The sequence below is a fragment of the Brachyistius frenatus genome, unplaced genomic scaffold (assembly GCF_029030835.1).
Source record: "Brachyistius frenatus isolate BFR_SWC_R1_liver_20210118 unplaced genomic scaffold, ASM2903083v1 Contig_23, whole genome shotgun sequence".
Lineage (NCBI taxonomy): Eukaryota > Metazoa > Chordata > Actinopteri > Embiotocidae > Brachyistius > Brachyistius frenatus.
Genome location: NW_027210622.1, coordinates 1,535,896 through 1,560,664, shown reverse-complemented (window position 1 = coordinate 1,560,664; position 24,769 = coordinate 1,535,896). Strand labels below are relative to the sequence as shown.

Here is a 24,769-nt window from a genome sequence, read left to right as displayed (position 1 = left end):
AGACACACACAGACCAACACACACACACACACACACACACACACACACGCACGTCTGCTGTTTTAATTAGATATCGACCACCAGCGGAAGAAGGGAGGCTCGTTCTGGTTGTGTTGGCTGTTATGTTTGGGTTTGTTGTGTCTGACTGGGCTTTTTTTTATTTTTATTTTTATTTTGGCAGTAGAAGCACAGATCTTTTCAGAATATGAATCATTTATTAACAAGTGGATATTTCCTTAGGATTTTATACTTTATGTGCCACATATGCATCAATGTTTTAAGCTGCAGTTATATATATATTTAGCCTTAATGGTGTACCTTAGGTTATTGAATATTAAACTGTATAGAAAGATTTAATTTTCTCTTAAGCTTAAAATTTAAATTCTACTTTTTATTTTAAATTACTGTAACAATTATTGTCAGGCTATAAAATTGTCAGCCCAAATACCTACAGAAGTCTAAAATGACCAAATTTGTAGCATCTTTGGCAAAAGTGTTTGTTTAAGATTTGTTTATGTTTGACCTTCACTGCATTCTTTTGGCGAACTAATTAAACTTCTTTGTGTCTATTATGTCTTAAGAGATGTGGGGATGTTGTGAAAGAAGGAATCTGGGCTTACATATTGTTACTTTCTTTTAGATTTTCTTCTTATAAATATGTGTTTCTGTATCAGCCTTAAAAAAATCTGGCTTTAGTGCAGGGTAGTTGTGAGGGCACACTTTTAACTTACATGCACAGGTACATTGTTGTGACTTTGCTAAAAACTGCTTCTTTGGTCAACTGGAGTTTCTTACTTCATAACTTTGCATTTACTTTGCATGGGACTTACATATTTAAGTGCATATAACTGAACTGAGAAGATTTTGATTAAAAAAAAAAACTGTAGCTGATGTACCCATTGATAACACATTTCTTAAATGTTCTGTTTGATTTGAATACTGTATCTTAATCCTTACACATTTACAGTAATCAATGTAACTCATTAGTTACAAAACAAACAATGTGTTTTCCTGCATGATTTTGCTGTCAGATCCTATGAAATGAAAAGGGGCTCAGCTGGCACATAGAGGAGTCAAAGAACAGTTCAGAGGTCAATTAATGACTCAGAGAAAGGTCCCTGACCCTTCAGGGCCAACGCATGCTCTGACACTTTAACGGAACCAAAGGACTTTACATGTAAAGACACAGAGTGCTCTCTTATGGACAGTTGTGTTTTATATTAAACTGGGCCTAGTGCCATGTATAAACATACTTTGTTATTGTGCATTCAATATTAAGCTATTCAAATAATACACAGGTTCATGTATTCATGTTTTTATTTTAAACATGTGCAAGGGCAACATACCTTGTCAACTGATACCAATGCCAATATCAACATTGTCTGTCAATTGCATGATAATCATGCATACAAGCTATTCAAAGTGACATTTTTATTTTAACTTTATCCATTCGCTACAATATGTTGGATTCATGTTAATGTATTTTTAAAGATATTAAAATTTTTGGAATTTTTTTAAAAAATATGAAAAATTGTCTAATCAACCTAAAAATTTCAGGACCCCGTGTTGAAGACCTCTGATCTAGAGGGTGAGAAAATTAATATATTACTATTCAATTTTTCTTCTGGGGGTTCATTCAAAAGGGATACTTGATTTAAACATTCTGCTAGATTAAAGCTGATGACTGTTTTTCCACAGTTAACATTACTAAAGTCCTAGTTGGTGCTAAATGTCAGCTGCAGTTTTTAAAGTAATCTTTATTTTTCCTTTCAGTCACATACATGTATTACTTTGAAAATACAGGGCTGAAAGCCAGAACTCCGATTTAAAACTCATTTAAGGTTATCCATGATAATTTTTGATAGATTTTCAGTTTAAAACCTTGCAGACACCACATAGTGATTTATGAATTTTAATACTGTTTAAAGAAATTACAGAGACAATTTTCTCTTCTTTCTTCAAACTTGACCCAGAAATAAGATTTGTACTACTGATACTACTACTTCAACTACTGTTACTGCTACCACTGCTAATTATAATAATAATGATTAAAACTTACTAAAAATTAAGTGTTATTATTTTTCCTATTTCTATTTATCATCTAAAAATCATAGCAGAACAAAAGCTTGCAACTACTATAATTCTCTCCAGTGAGTTTTTCCAAGTTGTGTTATTTTATTGTATTAGAAGCAGCTGAAGAGAACAACTTGATGTGGTGTGTGAAAATCAGTTCATATGTGCAGTATTCTTAGTTTATGTCATTTATGCATTAGTTTATGTATTATTGTTAAATTCTCTGTTTTAAGTGTGAAAGTACAATTGCATTAGATGCTTGGAAAATTTACAATTCTCAACCTGCCTTTTTTCTTGGTTACAATATTGTTATTGATTACTCAGCAATCCCACCATTAATACATCGCTCAAAACAATTGTTTATTACACAAACGAGCTGGTCATTTTGACACCTTATGACCTGAAGGAGGAGGAAAGGCTGGAAAATTCTTCAGAATTTTTTCTCTTTAACCTGTTGTTTGCAAAATCTACAGGCATCATTTTCTCATAATAACGTAGGGAAATTTGTCTTCTCTTGTGAAATATGCCTCTAAGCCAGCAGGCTTACACTTTATGCTCACAAAGCTGCCGAATGGCAAGAACATAATTCTGTTCTGTATAGAGTCTAATGTTAAAAAATTGAGGAGAAAAGGAGAAGTCTAGCCTTTTCTAACACTTTATTGTCCTCATTTTTTACTCTAGAAATATAAAAAAATGCACTAGTCTTGAGTCTAGCCTTTTCTAACACTTTATCGTTCTCATTTTTTACTGTAGAAATATAACAAATGCACTAGTTTTTGCAGCAAAGCCTTGATGTGCCTCTGGTTAACAAATTTTGATGATAAGAGTTACGGTTTAGATTTGGTGAGCTTTCTTCTGGGACATTTAAGACCTATTATAGGGGTCTGAAATGTTACAAAGTAGAGTGCTGTTCCCATGACAACTACGCCTGTGGCTTCCCACACACCTGAACAATGTTTAATTCCACTATTTATTATACTGCTTATAAACACCTGTCAATCTCACTTCACAGATATAAAGACACAAACAGACATATTCAGATGAGAAAATTACATCCATCCATCCATTATCTATACCTGCTATATACTGAGCATGGTCAATAGGGGTCTAAAGCGTATCTCAGCTGACTTTTGGGCGAAGGCATGGGGTGTTCGTGGCCCAGATGGTAGATCAAGGTTGGTGGTTCAATCCCTGGTTCCTCCAGTCCACATGTCGAAGTGTCCATGGTCTTGTCAGTGTCTAATCTTTGGCCATCAACCCCAGGTTCCTTGAAGGCAGACAGGCAGACAGGGCTAAACAGACAGATGGACTGAAATTACTTTTTAACTAATTGTCTGAATTTTCGGTCTCTTTTAGTATCAAGATAGAGTACAGATGAAAACACACAGATTTTCAAAGTAAAACCTCAAAGACAGTAAACGGCGCTTAACAGTTATTTGCAGCTCTTTTTACTGCTCCTTTACACAAAGTCAGATATTCACTTTAAGCTTTTAAGGAGCAACAAACTGACAAAGGACAGCAGAAGAAGCAATCCCACTGAAATTTCTCAAGAAACTGCAAAGTCTACTTTTAATATTTTTTTTCATTAAGTCATTCATCCTACACCACACAGATGTGGAAACAATAACAAAAACATATGAAGCATGTTTCATACACATACACCATTCAAATGTGATACAAAACCAACTGAATTGCCTCCATGCCCATGCCTCATTCTGTCAATATGATTAGGATTTTTTTTTTTTTCTAAAACATTTATACTGTGATATTCATTTATGTGTGGCTACTTTTTTTATGCTTGTGTACATGGCCCAATACTTGTGTTTGGCTATGTTGTTCTTGATCCACTGCTGTGCCTCCGCCCATAAATAGCATCATGATTGAGATGCCATGGCTTATCCTATCATCCCTCCTTATGGTGATATGAAGTCAGATCCCTCTCTGTCTGGTATAATTATACACTGTCCAGTATGCCGTACTGTAATATGCCCTTTTTTGTGTGTGAGAGTGTAGACCTAGAACTGAGCATCGCTCAAACTACACAGCTGCACCAATTTACAAATTTACGAGGTCAGTAAAATGTGGCTTTAGCTTAGTTGGTTAATTTTAAGTTTTAGGGCTTTATAATGGATCAGCTTAGCAAGCAGCATTTTTATCTGAAGCCACACATATGTCGAAATGTTTGCATTTTTTTTTTCTTATTTGTGGAATAAATGTTGCATGTTCTTCAATAAAACGATTTCAAGGACTCTGTGTTACAGACAAAAATGCAGTTAAGACAAGATTGATTACTTAATTACTCACTTATGTCACCAGCTACTCATAGTCTTGGCCAGACTGTAAACTGGACAATTTGTCATTGCTGTTTAGGAGCCTGATTGAAAAGGAGTGCAATACTTTTTATGCCATTAGACACAGTTTACATAGACATTGCTTACTTCTGAGTCCTATATTTAATGTATAGCAATGAAATATGAGGGTTACACGGTAAGCTCTATAAAAACAAATAGTATCTGAACCCTATGAATCTTTTAAACCTGAATTCATCAAAAATCTGGGTAAACTATAAAATGTGCTGCAAACAGAAAGAGAGAAATTGTGGAACCACTTGTCCCAAAGGGATCCAGACTCTAATCAATTCCAGAAATGGACACTGCACAGCCAATAAAATGTTCCACTCCAACAGCTGGGTTCCAAATTAAATTCATCAGTACTATCTACAGCCACAAAACAAAAGAACAAAAAAATGACTCGATCTCTACTGAATACTACTGAATAAGCAGCAGAAGTTGCAAAATAAATTAAAAGAAACATTAAATGATGGTGTTACCAGATTCTGTACCAGATAAATTGTAATGTACAGCATGCATGCATACTTTTGTGTTATGCAAACAAAGTATATTTGTATTGTGTGTGTGTGAGAGAGAGAGAGAGAGAGAGAGAGAGAGAGAGAGAGAGAGAGAGAGAGAGAGAGAGAGAGAGAGAGACTGTGCAACAATTCATCAACAGCTCCTTGTGCTCTCTTTTGTGGTGTGGGCAGTAGATAGACCAACTGAGAGTAGTAGTAGAAGAAGAAAGAAGGAAAATTAATGCAAATAGCAAAGGAGAGAAGGAGCGCTTGTGTTTGGGTAAATCAATAGTTTAATTCTTTCTTTTTTGTCACTATTTTATTATATTCTGTCTCTTGCACAAAGACCGCAGTGAGAACAGATATGTGACTCTGCCTCTGAATGTCCCCATATTTAACATTTTCAATGCTTGATTAGATCTTTTGTGCATGCCATTAATTGGTACCAAGGTGCCCTGTTCATGGCATCACAGTATGTGTGAATGCATTTATTTGTTTTACATAAAATCACAGTGTGCAGCTCGCCTCTATTTGTTGGGGTCTATTTGTAATACAGCCACATAGTGAACAGCAAAGTTGCCTTTATGCTATTCATCATGTTCATAGCTTTTACAAAAACTTTTTAAATAAATCAGTTGTTCACAGTGTCTGTCAGTTTGACACAAACTCGAGTTTTCACATGCAAGACATTTGAATTAAACTGGGAAAGTACTGTATTATTTACTATTGTATCTCATTATATGAAATTTGCACAAAACATATGTATCCATTTATCCTCAAAATGGCCAACTGCCTGGCTAATCAAATTTTATATTGATGGCTAAACATTCTCACCACAAGGTCTAATAAGTAGATGAAGTTTGAGCTCCTGATCATATCACACAGTGATAATTTAAATTCTCATATTTCTATTTTTCTCTATTGCAACTATTCTAATTATTTTAAAATAACGACTTAAAGTTTAATATATGTGAAATGGTCGCTCATACAGTAAAGATAAAAAAAAACAACAGAGATTTATCACCCGATGTTACAGTTCCCATGCTCTACAAAGCATTTTAGCGTCTTTCAGCTCAATGTCTTGGTTTCTTCCTTTGCAACTTCAGTGTTTACCTTCCACAATCTCAAATAACTGCTATCAGATGTGTTCTACACCAAATGACAGGTTCAATGTCACACATGGAGTGTTGAACAACAAGAGAGACAAATATTTCCCACAACAGATGATCTAGAGCTAAAAGGAGAGTCAATCTTGTACTTATATAGTCATCTCGTGGACACAAACATGACTTTAAATGAATGCTGTCAATACAGGTATAATAGACAATATCAACTGTGTACACAGTATATATCTATATTTTTGCAATATCACCTTGGAACAAGTACTAGTGATATGTCGGTGGTTTGGTTAAAAAAAAAAACTTTTCTTTGCCCAGCAATTGGCAAAGAAATTGGTTTTTGCACGTTTGAGGACTTCCTGTCCAAATTGACTTAAATGTTCAGATTCAAAGTTCATTGCTTTCCTGACTGATATATAGACAAATTAGGCAAATTTTCAAAAGTCTTTAAGTGATTAACAACTTCTCTTTACGTCAATGTAATTTTATGTGTATTTGTAATAACTGTTGTATGTAATAAAATGTAATTACCTAACTATTTTTTGGACTTTGGCAAATTGGTGGAGCCTTGTGTACCACTGGTGGTACACTTAACACAGTTTGGATTTGATTATAGATACTTAATAGATATATCAGATTTTATTTTGCCTAAATTTCATAACATTCAAACACCCTTATTATTTTAGTGTTGATATTGACTGTTCCTTCTGTTCCCCCAGAACTCTTCTTGTTGTCATTATTTTTAACTTGGTATTTATATTAAAAAAATACAAATAAAAACAGCAGTATGATTACTAAGTAGAGGTTTTAACAGCTTCAATTTCACAGCAAAAAGAAGAACGCTTCAATGACAGTGCCACTCCCTGGGTATTTTGTTAAATTTTCAAGATTAAAATATTTAAAGGGATGTCCTCGTTTATTTGCAAATTTTCCAAAAGCAAGTTCACTGACATGTGGCCTTTATCATCTCCGCAGGGTCTCTGGCTGTGTCTGTCACTGATATGACAGCTCCAGTGGTCGGCTCATCTGGGGGAGTGTACGCTCTGGTCTCAGCACATTTGGCTAATGTAGTAATGGTAAGTTTTTTGTGTGCATTTATGTGTGTGTGTGTCTATAGACTATTATCCCATCACTCAGTTGTCCTGTGACTACACAACATTTCCACATGATCAAAGCAGCCTATTTTGGGCCCCCACAGGTGCTACTCTATCTCCAGATGCCAAACATTCCTCACCATCCGTTTCTTCTTTTCCGTCAAAGATCAGAAAACTGTGGGAGCATGTGCACATGTTTGTGTGACAAAATGTGAATAAAATTCTTTCCCATTTCAGTGCACTCTGCTGTCCTATGACATGTATGCCTACTCTGTTTGGTATAACCCTCCCATCCTCTCCTCAGTGGGTGACATTTGGCAAATGTCATTAGAGGTGAACTTCTATTATGTGTAATGGGGTGCACATTATCTACACTGCCAGATCCTCCACAACATTCTTGAGGTCGGGACAGAGAAATCTTCCTCTTCTCTTCCTCCTCCCTTCCTCCTCTCTGCTGAAATCTTATTATCTAACACTGCGAGAACAGATCGAGGGTTCGAGTGTCTCTGGGGCTTTCAAAATTGACATGAATTGAGACAAAGGACACAATCTCATGTCATTTCGTGTCAGCATATGTGTGTGTGTGTGTCTGAGGTGGACATGATCCCCTTGCACAGCAGTTTTTTCTGTCTCTGTCCTCAGAGCTGTACTGCTTTATGATTTCTCCATCCTCTCTTTCTCTTTCTTTCTGTAGAATTGGTCAGGAATGAAGTGTCAGTTTAAGTTGTTCCGGATGGCCATGGCCCTGGTTTGCAGTAAGTCTCGATGAATATGCCACACTCCCACACTCACCTCAGTTTTACAGTTAATTTTTAACAGAAGAATTGTACTTTTAACCTGCTTAAAGAGTTCCTGATTAGATGAATATGACTTTGTCCAAAGGCAACAACATTAAGAAAGAATTTCTAGCGGTAGAGAGCTTCTGAAGGTTCGCACCTGTTAATTTTTTTCTATGTGACTCGGGCAAATAACTTTACAAGGCAATGCAGTCCTCACACAATAAAAAGGGAAGGGTTGAAAGTTCAAAGTGTTGCATTGAAAAGATAACAAAAATTAATGCAGTGGTGAGTCTTTACCTGTTGTGGATGCATGCTTTGTATGTTGTTTGCCTCAAAGCTTACAGACAAAAATTAAGTGCGGTGTGGCACAAAATTCAGTCAATTGTTGGACAAATCTACTTGCTTGCTTGTGACCTTTGATGCACCCACATCAATGAGTGGGACATAGCAGGGGCATTGTTGTGCGGCTTGTTTGCTTCCAGTGCATCCTAAATTAAGTGACTATTTTCCAAAGTTAGTTTTGTCACTATAACTGCACAACATCTTGCAGGGATAGTAACAGCAGGAAATAATGTTTGAAACAATTTGTACTAAGATAGCTGTGAGTGTAGGAGATACCTTCTCGATTTAATCCATGCCATTGAATCCTCATATTAACTTCATATGAAAGATTCAGAGTGTATTTGTGCACAGGAAAAGACTGTTGAGTTATTCCTCCATCTCTTCCACTGGGGCATCTTAGAAGGGAATCTTGTAAAGTCCAGCATAAACTGTAGGAATGATTACAGCAATCAAAACTTGTTTAATAATGGTTTATTGTTGTTTTACGCCATGTTTTAAGAGACTTGGATTTCACCTTATAGTAGGAACTGTCTATTAGCAGTAATTTTTCCACATCTACTTGTACTTACATCTCAACCATCATGTTTCTCTATCTGTTTCTCTCTGCTCATAGTGAGTGTAGAGTTTGGCCGAGCGGTGTGGCTGCGGTTCTACCCTCCGGCCTTTCCTCCTTGCCCCAATCCCAGTTTTGTAGCTCACCTAGGGGGAGTGGTGGTCGGCCTCACACTGGGCGTGGTGGTCCTACAGAACTATGAACAGCGACTCCAGGAGCAATCTCTGTTCTGGATCTTTTTTTGTGTCTACACTTTATTTGTGGTCTGTGCTGTCTTCTGGAACATTTTTGCCTACAGCTTGCTTGACGTGCGACTGCCCCCGCCACCGTGAGTTGGTTATTAGAAGTAGACAAGACACTGTATCCCCTTTATTCGTCTGTTGGTAGATGCCTGACCGCTTGGCTGGATGAGGGACCTCAGCCCCCATTTTCTGAGCCTCTTCTTGGGATGAGCAGAGTAGTCTGACATCCACCTTCCTCCCACATCCAGTGCTCTGATGCAAGGATACCTAGCACACAGCAGCCCTTTATGTTAGTTCAAACCTTTTTCGACTTACCTGCTACGTTTTCGGGTGAAGCTTTATCATTGTTCCTGCTTACCATACAAGCTAAGCTCCACCTGATCTCAGTCTCCATCTCTGCTGGATGTTTATCTCAAGAGTATCAGGCAGTGGGATGACTGTCTGCGTCGATGATGCCTCGGATCTTACACAGCAGAAACAAGCAGGAGCAGTCCAATCCACATGGCTTAACCCCTTTCTGCCTCTTCTCCCTCAATCCAATGGTGCCTACTCATGGAGACATCAGCCTGATGAAAGTATTTCTGCACTGCTGCCTCTTGCGTGGGGTCACAGCAGTAAAACCCTACAGTGTAAACCATCTCCAGATCAGAACAGTCCCTGAAAATCCTGCAATCTGTAAAAAAAAAGAAGGAGGACATAGGAGATGATCATCATTACAAGCAGCTAATGAGCATGAGAGGTTCAGATTAAACAGACAACATGATCATCAAACTCTATAACACAGTATAGAGTGAACAGAGAGTATAAAGGCTACAGGCCACCTTCAGAAGTCATTATGAATTTACCTTTGGAGAGCAAGCATGGGTTTCAATTCAGTGTTGCCTTTAGCATTTGCCACTTCCTCGGAAAAGGAATAATTTGTGTTCAGCACAGTTTGGACCTCAAATTCATGTCTTACGTGTGTGTGCAAAGAGTGTGACAAATGTATTATTGTGTGCAGAGATAAAAAAAATTAAAAAAAGAAGCAGAAGTGCCATTCAGACTTTAAGCTTTCAAAAATGATGCCAAAACATTGCTACAAGCACCAGGGGAAGCTAGAGCCCCAAACAAGTATTGCTTTTGTTTTAGCAAAATGAATTAAAAAAAATTCTGTAAGGAGTCGCTCAAATGTAACAAAAAAAGTCAAATTGTTGTAATTATATCCCCACTGGGGCATTTGCAATGGGAAGGTAAAAAAGGTTTATTTATTATGGTGACGTCTGAGTGGGATTACACTAATAAAAACACCAGTAGAGACAGCTGGGCCATTCTGCATAAATCTAGTCTTGTTGTCATTACCAAACGTAGAAGAGCACACATGCCTGACCTCAACTACATTTGGGCTGGGGTTCTTTCACTCTCATTTCAGGAGGCAATTGGGCAAAGAAGTAAATCAATGTTCTCTCATTAGTTCCTGTCACAACTTAATTTGCAAATTGATTGAACTGGGATAGAAAGCGACCCCAGCCCTAAGCTGTAAGTCTCAAACTGTACTGTATCTAAACCTCATGTTACACTGGTAACTGCTTCGCACAAACACTATTATAATGTAATTAAATACAGATTAATATTTTAACATGTATTTGCTGTTGATTTTTCTACATGGTGATATTTGGTATGTTGTGTAAATTGTTTGGTCAGTCTGCATTGTGATATGTTAGCTATATCCTGTATGTATTCTATTTCAAATTGGTTAATGATGGCCTAGGATTGTATATAGTAAGGGCTAGGACACAAAACTGAATGAGGGTTAAATCACTGATAATATTTTAACATTGTGCATATTTTGTAGATTTGATATGTACATACTGGGTTACATTAAACAGTTTTATAAAATGAGAACAAAATGAGATTTCTTTCCATTATTGCTCTCTTCTAAATCATTTTCTTACTGTTACTATTTTGTCCCTGTTCAATGAATCTGTCATATAGGTTTGCAGAAAATACTACTTTTCCCATGATTTAGCTATTTAACAAATGGCAAATAGAAAGAAATTGAGTGTGTTCGGCATCTTTCCCGTATGGACATGTGCATGTATCTATATTAGTTAGGATTTTTCCACTCGTCCAGGTTGGCCCAAACCGTGATGATGCCTTTCTACTACTCTCATCAGAAGATTGCCATGCTGCTTTTTTTTTTTTTTTGTGAGTGACAGTTTTTCAGCATCTAAATCCAAATGTCCTGATCAAAAACCTTTATTCTGACCTTACATTATGTCACACATGGTTGAACACACGCGCATAAAAGTTTTATTCAGTTGTCAGTGAGGAGGGCAGGGTCTATCAAGCAAAGAAAAATGCTTGAACTGAGCAGCCTTGGAACCAGTTTAATTTTCAAATTCAAACCCAATGTTTAGAGAGAGCTCAGGCCCCGAGTGGAAAGACGAGGTAAGAGCCTTTGTGAAAAAAGCAGACGTCAGAGTGATCAATGAAATGTGCGAGCGTACAAGAATCAGCCATAATTCATTCAGAGGAGGGACCCCTCAAGCTGTCACTGAACGTCTCCTCTGTCTAGCCAGTACAACCATATGGAGAGCAGCGGTTTTGAAGGTGCACAATTAAATATTCATTATTCAACCAAGGGAAGCCGCCTCACTCATGCTTTCCCTTCATAAATCTCCAATTTGAGGGGAAATCATTCACATTAAAAAAAAAAAAAAAAAAAAAAAAAAAAAAAAGACAGGAGAAGCAGCAGGGAAGTGAAATCTGTCTGAATACATTTGTGGCATCTTTGCATTTATGCTGCTTGCTGATAAGGACTTGTTACAGTTTGGCCTTCGTTTAACATATAATTCATATCTTTCTAGGTACATGCAGAGATATGAGAAGACAAAATGTACTTAAAAGACCAAATGAAGTTACTCATTATTATTATATATATCATTATATGAAGATTACATTAATATCGTAACCAGTAAGGGTGCCATTAAATTGAAAAACCGCTGGGCACTATAATACATTAAAATCAAATACACGTTTTATATTAATAACATAAATCATTATATTTATATTATTTTAATATTGAGATCTGTAAGGGTGCCATCAATTTACAATAATGCTGGGTATTAAAATACATTAAGACCCAAATAAATATATTATTATCATATACAGTATCATTTTATGTTGATTACATTTTGGGTTGATAATCTGGTTTTGCAAAGTAATAAGTAACTGAAGCTGTAAAATATATTAAAAATACACTTGGCTGTTAGCATCAAAGAGATATTGGTACAGGTGAGTACATCGAACTGTATCTTGGCTAATTCAGTAGCGGCAAGTATTAACATGATACAAGCAGTATTTCAGCCAAGAATACACTTTACACCTGTTTGTGATTTTTGAACATATCATCCCTAAACCAAGAACATTACTACGCAGCTTTAACATCCTCTACTCTTGTGGGTGGGCTTTCTACACAAGCCTTGTTTCCAGATTCCTATGAAGATTAGATATGAAACTCGAATGTATATTTCTGTAGCAGTGTCTCCATCAAGTGGACAATTTCACAAGTTGCAATTAAAAAAATAAATCTTATTTCCAGAAACAAATATACAAACAATGCAGGGAACAGATAAACAAAGGTAAGGAATAAACTTAGAACTACATTGGTGATGTTATATCACAATCTAAAACAATAAAGGTGCCATAATAGGCCTACTGAAAAGGCATTTTAAACGCAATTAAATGAAACAAGAAAGGCTGCAACTAGAAGACGAACAGACAAGTAAACAAACGAGGTGTACTAAAAACAAGGTAAGAGACATTTATACGAGATATGACTGAGATACAGGAGGTATGGCTACAACTTTTTTTGGGGGGGGCTTCGACAATTTTCCCCACAGCATGTAGACGCACGCTCTACTGTGATTGGTTGTTTGACTGTCAATCAACCTAAAAAGCAACAACCAATCATAGGCCGAGTGTCCCTCCTGCTGATCCAATTTAGACCAAGGGGCGTGGCTTATGACGTTAGTTTCGTGTTTGCGCGAGACTGCGGCGATCGCTTCGACTTCCTCCAGAAGCGCCATTTTCGGGCCTGTGACGGTTCCACAATATGCCTTCGCCAAAGAGATAATAATACTACTACTTAGCGTTGAGAGACTTCATTTTCAGTATTCTTCCAAAATGGGCCGGAAAAAGAAGAAGCAGATGAAACCATGGTGCTGGTATCCTTTTTTTTTAAACTTGGTGACAAAACGCCATCGTTGAAAGGCCAGAGGCTAAAACGTTAGCTCGACAAAAGGGAGGCCCGAGCTAACGTTTCCGTGAGTTTATCGCCTCCTATGTAAATGTTCCCCGGAAGGATTTGGACATCGCCGCTCGGAAACCACATTGTGTTGTTTTTTTTTGTCCAGTGTATATTTAATATACTTAGCCTTAAGTGCCTTTACATGAAAGAGGAAAATGTTTGAGCCCACGTTGCTGCCACAGGGAATCGAGGCTACCGATGATAGCTAATCTGTTAGCCGCGGATTGAAGACTCGCGGTAACGTCAAAGATGTTAAACTCCAGCGATTTTAAATCTGAACCTTTTGTGTAATCTGTTGAATTACGCTCCCTGGTCGCTGCTTTTAAACGGGAAGTATTCTACCAGATTATGTTGCGCAACAAGAGGAATACTATTAATCCTCCCGTGTCCCAATGCAATTCCCTCTTTGTTGTGCAGTACAATATATTTTTAACTAAATGCCATGATGATGATGATGATGTGTCAGAAAGCCTTCAGACCTCTGACCTGATAAAACCTCTGACCTGATAAAACAGTATTGCTGTTGCGGGTAAATAGTTTCACGTCACGATGGTGGATTCAAAATGAGAGACTGCTACTGTTTAGGGAGAAATGTGTGCAGCACCGTGAGACGCAGGGAACAGAGATACTATCACCTTTGTGAGCAAGTATTGCTATTTATGTTGCTTGATTAACATTGGCACCTTAGGTATACATGTGGCCTGGTATTTATGTCTCTGTGTACCTGAAACAAAAATAAGTCACATGGAGTATGTAAGGGTGGTGGGGAGTGTTGACGGTGTTGCTGTGAGTAAGAAACTTTTTTTTGGTTTTTTTTTATGTTGGAGAACCGAAGTGTCAGCGCATCACAGTTCAGGGTGTTCGCACTGAATGTTTCCCTGAAACACCAGTGTTGTCAGTTTGACCCCGGGGGACAATTTCTCAGTGCACCAGCCTGCGAATGTAAATGAAAACCAACTGATGCACTTTTTGCGGTCTTTGACAGTGATGTTCTGCCCATCTGAAGCGGTAATCTCACTCAAAGCACCTCTCCAGGCTCATACCTTCATTGCAAAAGGCTTTCCAGATTCCTGAGTTTGGCACATAATTGGATATAGTGCATATCCAATTTCTCAATGGACTGTGCGCCCATGTCCATTGAGAAATTGCAGACACACCCGGAGTAGTAGTAGTAGTCACAAAAACATGTATAACTCGGGAGCTGATGGTGATCGTGCGATAAAACTTGGAATACTTCCTTTTCACATCATCAGTCAACTCCTCAGACGAATGCATGGTTCACAAGTAAAAGGCTGCCCAAACCTGTGCACGTGATGCAATTGGTTTGATTTAAGTCTAATGTTTTCTTGTTGGCGCCGGTCGATTTTGGGTCTTGCTCTTAATTACAGGACAGCCCTTAACTCCTTCCTCAAGGTACTGTAATCGAGACTTTGATGATGAGAAGATCCTCATTCAGCATCAGAAGGCAAAGCATTTCAAATGTCATATTTGCCACAAGAAGTTGTACACTGGCCCTGGCCTGGCTATTCACTGCATGCAGGTATGGACATTTATCCTGGTAGAGGATGAGCTCCATAATTTCTGAAACATTTTGTTCAAAGAGAGAAATTAGTTGATGGCACTCTGCCTGTTAATGCCAGCTCACTTTGCATATGTTTCAGGTGCACAAAGAGACGATTGACAGTGTACCAAATGCAATTCCTGGAAGAACAGACATTGAGCTGGAGATCTACGGCATGGAGGGAATTCCAGAGAAAGACATGCAAGAAAGAAGACGGACATTAGAACAGAAATCACAAGGTTAGTTCATCTTCATATCATTTTCTTGCCAATTTTAGGAAAAGCTCAAGATAGTGTCTGTAGATTAAAGCTTAGTTTACTAAATGAAATGTCTTGAGAGTTTAGGAATGTATTTTGTACTTCAGTTATTACAATAAATTCTTTGTAATTGTTACGAGTATCATGTGGTTAGAAAGATGTTAGTTAGTGGACCACAAAGCTGAAAGTGCAGGTGTTCTTCCCTCCTCACTTAATGTATGTCCAGTTGTTTCTAAAGACTGTGCTAAAGCCACCTGACAATATTTGTCTCTGAGCAAGGTAATGAACAATTTGTTTAGGCCTCACCATAACCTTTTCCGATTTCAGAGGGACAAAAGAAGAAGAACAATCAAGACGACTCTGATGACGATGATGATGACGACGAAGCAGGACCGTCAGTTCAGCAGGTTACTGCTGTCCAGCCCCAGGCGGGCTACGCTACTCAGATGACCCAACCTGGGATGCCTCCTGTAACAGGTGCCCCTGGGATGCCGCATGGAGGATATCAAGGCAAGGACCTTGTACTAAATAGCAAATGTCGGGAATCAACTCGTTTAAAAAAAAAAAAAAAAAAAAAAAGGCTTGTCACGTTACTCTGAGTCAGACACTAGTTTCTCGTGTCGTCTGGGAATTTGTGAACGTAAAGATGCTTTCCAAGATTAAAGAATAATCTTTGCTTGAATTCCTGAAGAGAGTAAAGGTTTTTAACTTCATGGCAGGATTTATTTTTGGTGTCTTGGCAAATTTGGTGATATTATGTGTTTGTTTACTATTGGCTGATATATTGTTATCAAAATATTATAATATCCCAAACATCAATATTAGTACGGATTAGGCTATTGCTGTGTGCTTTTTACATTTGTAGCTTGAATTTGTATGTAAACTTTTGCCTTTGTTCTAAACATTACTTGTATTATCTTTCTCATAACTCTGCAGTTGCTTTTCTTTTCATAGCGTCACTGTTTTAGTCCTTATTTGTTGTGTTTCAAATATCGATGAAGCGCCCGCAGTGCCAGCGGGTTTTAAACCTGCAAAACTGACTCGACACACTGACTAGATGCAGCCTGTTAAAGCTGGACAGGGTGTGGGTTCGTTCATGGTTTTGGTTTGTTATTTTGCTTTAATGTGTAGCTGCCGTGTCGGGTTTGTAAACAGTCTTCTGAATCATTGTGCAGGAATGCCTCCGATGATGCCAGGTGTTCCTCCCATGATGCACGGCATGCCTCCTGCAATGCATGGAATGCCTCCAGGGTAAGAGCTCAGTCACTGATCGGGTTTAATCAGACATTTTCAGATCCAACATCGTGCCATTTTTCGGTCTTTATGGAACTCCTGTCTTTATGGATGCTCATAGATTTATTTCCGGGGTAATGGGAGTCGCTGAAATGTAATTTTAGTGTTGTGATCTGTCAAATCACCTTTTTTCTTTAATTCTTTCTGTTCTCGTTGATTTTTGCAGAATGATGCCGATGGGAGGGATGATGCCTCCCATGATGCCGGGGATGCCCGGTATTCCGCCCGGTGAGTTGACAGAAGTTGACTGATGAACAATTTGTTGTTGCTTCTTTTTTCAACAAAATGGCTTACATTCTAAAATGAGTCGGTTAATAATTCAGCCAAATTAACTGGATAATCATTCAATAGATAACTATTTTGTTAATTGAAAAACCTTTAAGGGTTTAAGCTTCTGAACTGCGTGTACAAGACCCACAGTGGTTTCAAGAGTTTCTATTAAATGACAATTTCAGACACGCGTGATAAGAATTGAGAGCTTGATGAATGGCCTTTACTCCGTTCTGTTGGCTACTTATTTTCTTTACTTGTTGCTCCCGTACTGATGGAAGAATGTTATCCGAACATGTCTGGTTGATCCTTCAGGAATGCCACCTCACATGGCTCCAAGGCCAGGGATGCCTCACATGGCCCCAGCCCCTGCAGCAGGACCAATACCTAGTCGACCAGCAGCACCAGCATCTCAGCCCGCTGTCACTAAACCTCTCTTCCCCAGTGCAGCGCAGGTGGGCATCATTCAACCACACACACACACACACACACATACACGTGTGTGTGAGACTTCTTAGAGATATCAACTAAAATAGAAATCAGCCATTTTTTATTAGCTATTAACGATCTAATTGTATGCAAATTAGATAGTTGCCCACCTTTTATGTAACTAAACCATATATATATATACACAGCATTCAGGGATATTAAAAACATATTTCATTTTGCATCTCCTTTGATTTCTGAAGTCTCATTTCCTTTTCGTATCCCCATGTAATTGTTTTAAATCAGCACCACTGTTGTGTATTCAATTTTGTCCTCGTAGCTGAATTTGGTTAGATTATGTGGACATGATACATGCCAATGCTGTGATCTCCTTTCCACCATGCTGCAGATGGGCTCAGGTGTTCACAGCAGCGCAGCAGCTGTTCCCTCTCCACCTGCAGACCCTCAGTCTGCCTCCTCCCAGCCTCCCTTTCCTAACATGCCACAAGTATGCTCACAGGCAGGACTTTGGCGTGATCTGTGGCAGCTGCATGTTGCGTATTTATTAGCTCTGCTTGTAAACCAGGCTGTTTCAATAACACTATTTGCCTTGTTAGCCTACTTGTGCGTCAGAACAAGCACGTCGGCCTTAACGTTGGTGTCAGAGGACGATTGTCTCTGACAGGAACTGGCACACGTTTTGTCTGTGAGCTTAATTACTGTGCATGCGCTTTGTTCACACAGTATGAGGCATAAGAAGGGACTTTCAAGGATCTTATTTGGCATCATCAACCCCTTTTAACCTCTGGAGCATGAGTTGTGCATTAAGTTCTCATTGTGCTTTTCCTTTTTATGTTGCAGCAGTACACCAGTTCTCCTCAATCTGAGTTTTGAGCGTCTGAAGTGATACAGTTGATTGGTCAGACCACTCTTGATACAAAGAACTAAAGTTATCTGATTACAAAATTGCACTACGATTGAGAGTAAATGATGCAACTTTTAACAGTTTTGTACCTGAAACTAGAAGACATTAATACCTGATTTATTGAGATACAGAACTCACAAGTCAGATTAGTATACTGTTTGAATTCTGTTGATGAGCTTTAATTTGAATGCTATATTATTTTACATTGAATGACCAAATCCTCAGCTAAGTTGAAAATTTGAATGTTCAAAAAAAGCTAAATTTGTATAATTTCTCAATGTAATCTGTTACACAATGGTTGGCAGTCAGGTATAATCCTTTGACTCTTGTGTGTCTATAATATTTGTGTTTTTGCTGGGTAGAAAGATGAGCATCCGTTTGAACTTGTTTTGTTTTTTTACCAGGCAGTTACCTGTGTTGTGTCTCTGTACAGGCCCAGAATGCTTCAGGAGCTGCAGCATCAAACTCCCACAACACAATCGCTTCCTCCGACCCTCCCAAAGCAACATTCCCTGCCTACACCCAGCCCTCTGTCTCCTCTTCCTCTTCTACCTCCTCTTCTTCTAACCCCTCTAGCAGCACTGTGGCCAAACCCCCAGCCACAGTGACCAGTAAACCTGCCACCCTCACCACCACGAGTGCAACTAGTAAGTTGATCCATCCTGATGAGGATATCTCACTGGTAAGTTGCTTGAGCTTTCTATTTTGCCCTTTTCACAGTAAGTAATGACTGATATATCCATATAACAGTACAAGTAGTAGTTGGAGGATATCGGCTGGTGCAATATTTCACCATACATCTAGTTTTCCACATGTGTATCATGATCATAATGAAATCGGATATTTGCAGAATATCTTATCAAATGTCAAGTGGAGCATTTAAATTGTAGATCAATAATACAATTTGGTAGTTGTTCTTTTATGGTTGTGGTAAAGAATGATTCTGAACTTGAATATCCTCAGTCTGAAATCAGGGCTCGCCCAACATTGGTACCCAATTCCGCAACATTTTTTTTTTTTTTTTTGGGAGTGTTTTTCTTTGTACTGTAAGGGGCATACTAGTGTTTCTTTAGACTGAATGTTTGCTTTGTGTGTTGTCATTGCCAACAGGAAGAGATGAGGGCCCAGTTGCCCCGTTATCAGCGTCTTATACCCAGGCCTGGTCAGGCCCATGTGGCTGCTCCCCCAGTGGCAGCTGTGGGCAGCATAATGGCCCCACAGCAAGGCATGCCACCACAGCAGCCTGGTATGAGGCATCCCATGCATGGTAAGAAAATGCTTGTTGGGGAAATCAGCTTGTGTACGAAACCCTTTAAATGTTCTGAAGTGTAAATCCACTTTTCTTTTTTCTTTTTTGGACCTGGTAGATTTTATGTACAGACACTAAACTTTGATATCACAAGATTGTGGTGAATGTCTGAGGTTTGCTCAAGTTGGGTCCCTCAGTTACCTTAAAGGATAGGTTCACCATCTTTCTCAAAACAATAATAAAGTGCACATTGGAAAGAGGCCCTTCCTTGCTATAATTGTTCTTCCTATTCAAACTGGCCACTAAAAGATCCCAGGTTCTATCTTACGGCCGGCACACAGTGGCGTCGGGTCCAAATACGAGTCTTTGCTCGTCTCAGACCGACATTGATCTCACTTTCACGTCCAGCGCTTATATTTGGTTGAGTAGCAAATGTGCTTCCAACAATAAGTTTAAAAGATTAAAAATAACAAGATTACATTGGTAAAGATAATTCTTGTGTACATTAATCCTCTCAATCTGCACACGAACAGAGATCTGTTTCCTCTGCAGTTCTTTCCTCCTCCATGTTAAACCTGCCTGCGGTGCAGGTGCCCTCGGCTTTTAAAAGGGAGGAGAAGTGACAGTCTAATTAGTCTATTTTGTGTTCTGCCCAACATACACCTGTCATTAATCATGGCACAAAGTATAACCCCCTTTGAACCGTGCACCTCACTTTGCACTCAGATTACCTGCTGTTTAATTAGAAAGAGTGGATCTGGACACGCCTTTAATGCACTTGCTTCTACGCACTATAGACCTCAAGCTTTATCAAGTCACAGAGAATTCAGTGAAAACCTTCCAAATTCACTCTTTAGTTAATCAAAATATATGGACAGTGTCCAATTTGTTTAAATTGAATGGCAACCCAAACCTGCTCCAGTAGTACTTAACGTCGATCTCTGTTCTCCCTGCAGGTCAGTATGGTGCCCCTCCTCAGGGCATACCAAGCTACATGCCTGGAGGGATGCCTCCATATGGGCAGGGACCTCCTATGGTTCCCCCTTACCAGGGAGGCCCTCCCATGGGTATGAGGCCGCCTGTCATGTCTCCCGCCGGACGCTACTGAAGCAGCAAAGCAGCCACCACATTAGGTTTGAGGTTAACACCTTTCTCTCACCCTTGTGCTTTTTCAAACCTAGCTGCAAGCAAAAAGCAGTAAGACCAGCGGTGGTGAAGACAAACATTATTTGTTAGAACACATGGACATTTAATGTAACATGTTTATTGGAAAACAGCCAAACACCACATTAAGTTTCTAACGGCTCTTTTTTTCTTATTTGATTACATGTGAGGATATATTTTTCCCTTAGGTTTCACTCAGGTTCATAGAAGTGAAGTGTGTTAAAATATTCATATTTCTTTTGAAGCTGCTGGAGTAACATGAACGTACCAACCCCTTACAAAGGCAAGTTTCTCTTGTAAACACTTGATTAATTATATTTTGTGTATTGCTTTGGTAGATTGATTGAGGCCCTCACAGCACACTTAGGTGCTGTTGGACATTTGTCCCCAACCTTGGTTGGTGAGGGTCTCAGTGATGAAGATGATTCCAACAAAGTAGTGTTACAAACCCATGACTCATCAGTCTCTAGCTTTATTCTTCTTTTCAGGTTTGTTTTAAATGTTTTTTGGTCAACAGTCTACTTGTATGCATTCTTTGTAATGTTTTATCAATCTGTTGTAATAAAATCCATCTTGAAATCCAATGCTGGTTTGTCCTGACGTACGTGGAGGTGAGTCACGAAGGTTTGTACTGTTGTCGTATCTCTACACATCTCGGGACTCCGGCAGGATTTCATCAGGTATTTATTTAAACACCCGAGTTTGCCATCATCTGTTTTTTTGTTTTTGTGAGTCCACCTTCCATCGTCTTACCAATAGACAGGATATAATTGTACGCAAGGAAACTTCACCTCAGTTTAGATACAAAGATTTCTTGTGTCTCCCGCCCCAAACTTGAGATGTTGGCCGACTTCTGGTTCCAAATACTGCACGTTACACCCGTGATATGCTGGAAATAACTGCAAATGAAACGATTTTAGAGATCCTATACTCGCACCGCAATGAAAAGAAAAAAAAACACGTCAATCCTTATCCATGGATCTTTTATTTTTCTATACATGCACAGCAGCATGAACGCTCCGATGTTGGTGTCTGTTGTGTCTCCCTGTAGAGCATTATGGAGGGAAAGCAAAACAAACCCATCGATGCAGCATCTCTGGGTTAAATTCCAATATTGTGAAGCTCGGTTCTCAATTTCTTTTAGATTTTAAAGTTGATTGAGACTTTTGTTCTTTGCAGTTGCGTGAAAAGGAAAATAAATCGCGTGTGCAACAAGCGTATCTGATAATTGCTCCTGCAGTCGTCGTTGCAAACGGACGTGTCGTAGCAGAAATATAAAGGCTTGTCCTAAAAACTCGTGCTTTAGCAAGAAGGAGCCGCAGCCGCCGAGATTCTCGCCGGCATGACAGATAGCCGACCTAATGTTGCCAAGCGAAGGCGCCAAAGTGATATTTGTACATCCGTCGTCAAGAAAACGAGCTTCGCTTGATTGGTCTTTACGGCGGTGCCGGTTTGTGTTGCTGGGTGGTTTTGTGTTTTAGGAATCCTTTCTGTTCTAAATGTTTTACATAAACATCAGTCTGTCATCTGCAGTAATTGTTTGTGGGAGATTGTTGTACGGAAAGCGATCCCTTAAAAGAACAAACCTGCCTCTTCATGCAGACTGCAGGTCCGTCCACACATTTGGGTCTGCGGTGCACACATCAGGAAAAACAAAATGGTGGTGCCAGAAATTTGTGTAAATATTTAGTGTTTTGTTTTTTTTGGTTTGTTTTTTTTCCTCTGCCCTCATCACTTACTGCTTTGTATTTGTTTTTGTTGTCTGTAGCCCGTCCATATGAGCTTTTCAGCCTTAAAACCCAATCAGCTGGCATGACAGGTCAGTTAAACCCAGTAAGTACCTGATGTTTATTATAGTGTGGGTCTGTCCTGTACAACTGGACGCTGTAGGCCTCATGATGTGCTGTGTTAAAGTATGTTAGAAGTTCCCAAGATCATCAAACACGTGTTGAGGAGAAGAATAGGCCTCTGGTGATATTTCTATTGATCTTATTTATGAGCGGACGTGTACGTTCAGAATGTTTGTGCTCCCTTGTCCTGTCCGGTGTGATTATCATGGTAAGTAGTCGGCAGCGGGCTTAAAGCTCGTGTGTACGAGGGAGTTTGAACTCACCCTGATTTAAGTAGTAGTATCTTACTGCGGTGGTTCTCAAACTTTTGGTCTCGCGACCCAATGAAGGCGTTTTCACCATATTTAGTATTAAAAATATATATATATAAAATCAAATGAATGCAGCAGAGATATCTGGACTTTCAGTCCCTGGAATGAGTCGGTCTCAACAACATTGGATCTTGGATATCCCACGATGCAACCTGGGAATGTCAGTCTTTTTAAAAAAAAACCAGTTTGTATGAAGGAGTTTGTCAGAAATTTAAGGTCTCCAGATCTTATCACATCGGATGCTTTTTAAAAAAAAAAAAAATAAAAAATGATTTTCATCCTTAAGAAAGCTTCCTTCAGTCACAGAAAAGCTGTTTTTGCCCTTTGTTAACTTTATAACTTTAAAATTGACAGACTGCTCCTTTTAAAAAATGTGCACCTCCATCAAAGATGATTTTTCTGAACTGTAACAGTTTTTAATATGTTTTTTTGTTTTTTTTTTTATCCCTATAATCTTTAAATGACCCTTCAGGTTCATCTTGGAGCCTGTTTATGGAATCGTGACCTCAGTTTGAGAACCACACATTCAGCAGGTTTTTGGTCTATTTGTTGTGATTTTAGGGTTCTGTCTGTTCTGCAATTAAAAATTAGGAAAATGTTTTTTTTTTTTTTTTTGTATATGGTGATCACAGAACTGACATTTAGAAAATGTATCTCCAGCTTCACTTTCTAGAAACAATGTTGGTCTGACAAATCCACAAAATCAACACTTTTATGAACACATTCCCACAATGAATTGATTCAACTGAAAAGGGACGCTGCTTCTCCAAAGTCATGGAGTTAAATGTACGTTTTCAGTGCGGTGGCACCAAAAAAATCAAAAACTATTTATCTTATTTGCACTGTGGTAGGTGCAGAAAAGGATTTCTCTATCAGGACAAATAAAACCAGAACAAGACACCACTAAAACATAAGTGGTCATTTTTGGGTGAACTAACTGAAGTATTAAGATCTTCATAATTGTCGAGCGTTTTATTATGTTGGTTAGTGATGTCTGCTTTTTCTTACCAAATTTGGTGTCATGACTGTTAACTTAAATGTAGCCTATTTGATTTCAAATATTTGCGGTCTTGACGCGCAATCATGATTTCTATGACATTTTAAAATGACTAAACTGTCCCTTAAAGAACAATTGAATGAAAATGTAACGTCATTTTGTCAAAATCATGTTTTTTATTAATTTCTTTTTTTTTTAAATAAAAGTTGTGCCATTATTTTGCTGCCACTTGTTTTTCTTTGATTACTGAATTTAAATTTGAGGTGATACAAACTGGAGTTTGTAGGCTTTCAGAAAGTGCACCACCTAGCGGCATCTGGAGGAATTTAATGGGCCCCTGAACATCCACATTAGACCTCAAATGCCCAGGAGACTGTTAAAATAGAGGGAAATGACAGGAGCCATTATTTCAATAATACTGCACATAAGAAAGAATTACATCTGTTAGATGAGATGTTGGTGTTAAAAAAAAAAAAAAAAAGGTACTTGTGTGTGTATTGGCTGTTTTTGTTTTTGGGGTCGGCTGCGTACATTTACAGGAATTAGTCATACATCTTTGGAACCTATTTATGGTTAGAAGCATTAGAGAGGACAGCAGACGTGTTCCGCTATATTGCGAAATTAGTACATCCACATGCATTCACATGCAGCCATACACACAAACAAAACTGACCAATAACAACAATTTGAAGAATTCGGAGAGAAGCCACCAAAGCTGAAGGTCGTCAAACTGCCACACTTTCTTCAAACTGGTGCACCTTGTAAAGTGAACAGAAACCACCGGCTCCGCACCTACTGACTGTGGCTTCCTGCTGAAAGGAGGACGGGGAAATGGTTATTTCAAGCTGATACCAGAGACATGAGCAGACCGGTTAGATAACCATCGCTCACGACTGTCAAATTTGCCCGATTGTGGTCATTAATGTTCTGCACTAATTTTCTGTTTTTTGTGTGTTTTTTTTAATAAAAAAAATATGATGTACAGTGAACCCTCGCTATAACGCGGTTCACCTTTCACGGTCTCGCTGCTTCACGGATTTGCATCGTGCATTGAAATCACATTACGACTATATGTAACGTAGATATATTTAATGTCCAGTTCTATCTATTTCAATTGTAAAATAAAGGT

At 38.6% G+C, this 24,769-nt stretch overlaps 2 protein-coding genes across 4 annotated transcripts in view; both read left to right on the top strand.

Moving 5' to 3' along the window:
- Positions 1-10,935, top strand: part of rhbdl3 (rhomboid, veinlet-like 3 (Drosophila)) — a 63,252-nt gene extending 52,317 nt beyond the window's left edge. For both annotated transcript variants that reach the window (XM_069697261.1, XM_069697262.1), the window contains exons 8-10: positions 7,015-7,115; positions 7,828-7,888; positions 8,868-10,935. In XM_069697261.1, coding sequence (XP_069553362.1) covers positions 7,015-7,115; positions 7,828-7,888; positions 8,868-9,139 — 434 coding nt within the window. In that variant the 3' untranslated portion in view covers positions 9,140-10,935. The remainder of the gene's footprint in view (positions 1-7,014; positions 7,116-7,827; positions 7,889-8,867) is intronic.
- Positions 10,936-13,073: 2,138 nt separating this feature from the next.
- On the top strand, positions 13,074-21,066 carry znf207b (zinc finger protein 207, b). 2 transcript variants are annotated; one of them, XM_069697243.1, is made up of 11 exons: positions 13,074-13,254; positions 14,751-14,877; positions 14,999-15,137; positions 15,483-15,665; positions 16,331-16,406; positions 16,615-16,676; positions 17,034-17,173; positions 17,554-17,652; positions 18,503-18,751; positions 19,180-19,336; positions 20,275-21,066. In XM_069697243.1, the coding sequence occupies exons 1-11, from the start codon at positions 13,214-13,216 to the stop codon at positions 20,424-20,426; spliced, it is 1,425 nt and encodes a 474-aa protein (XP_069553344.1). In that variant the 5' UTR covers positions 13,074-13,213; the 3' UTR covers positions 20,427-21,066. The 2 variants fall into 2 exon arrangements, with proteins under 2 accessions (XP_069553344.1, XP_069553345.1); XM_069697244.1 differs by lacking the exon at positions 17,554-17,652 and having other exon boundaries at positions 13,075-13,254.
- Positions 21,067-24,769: the final 3,703 nt, after the last annotated feature.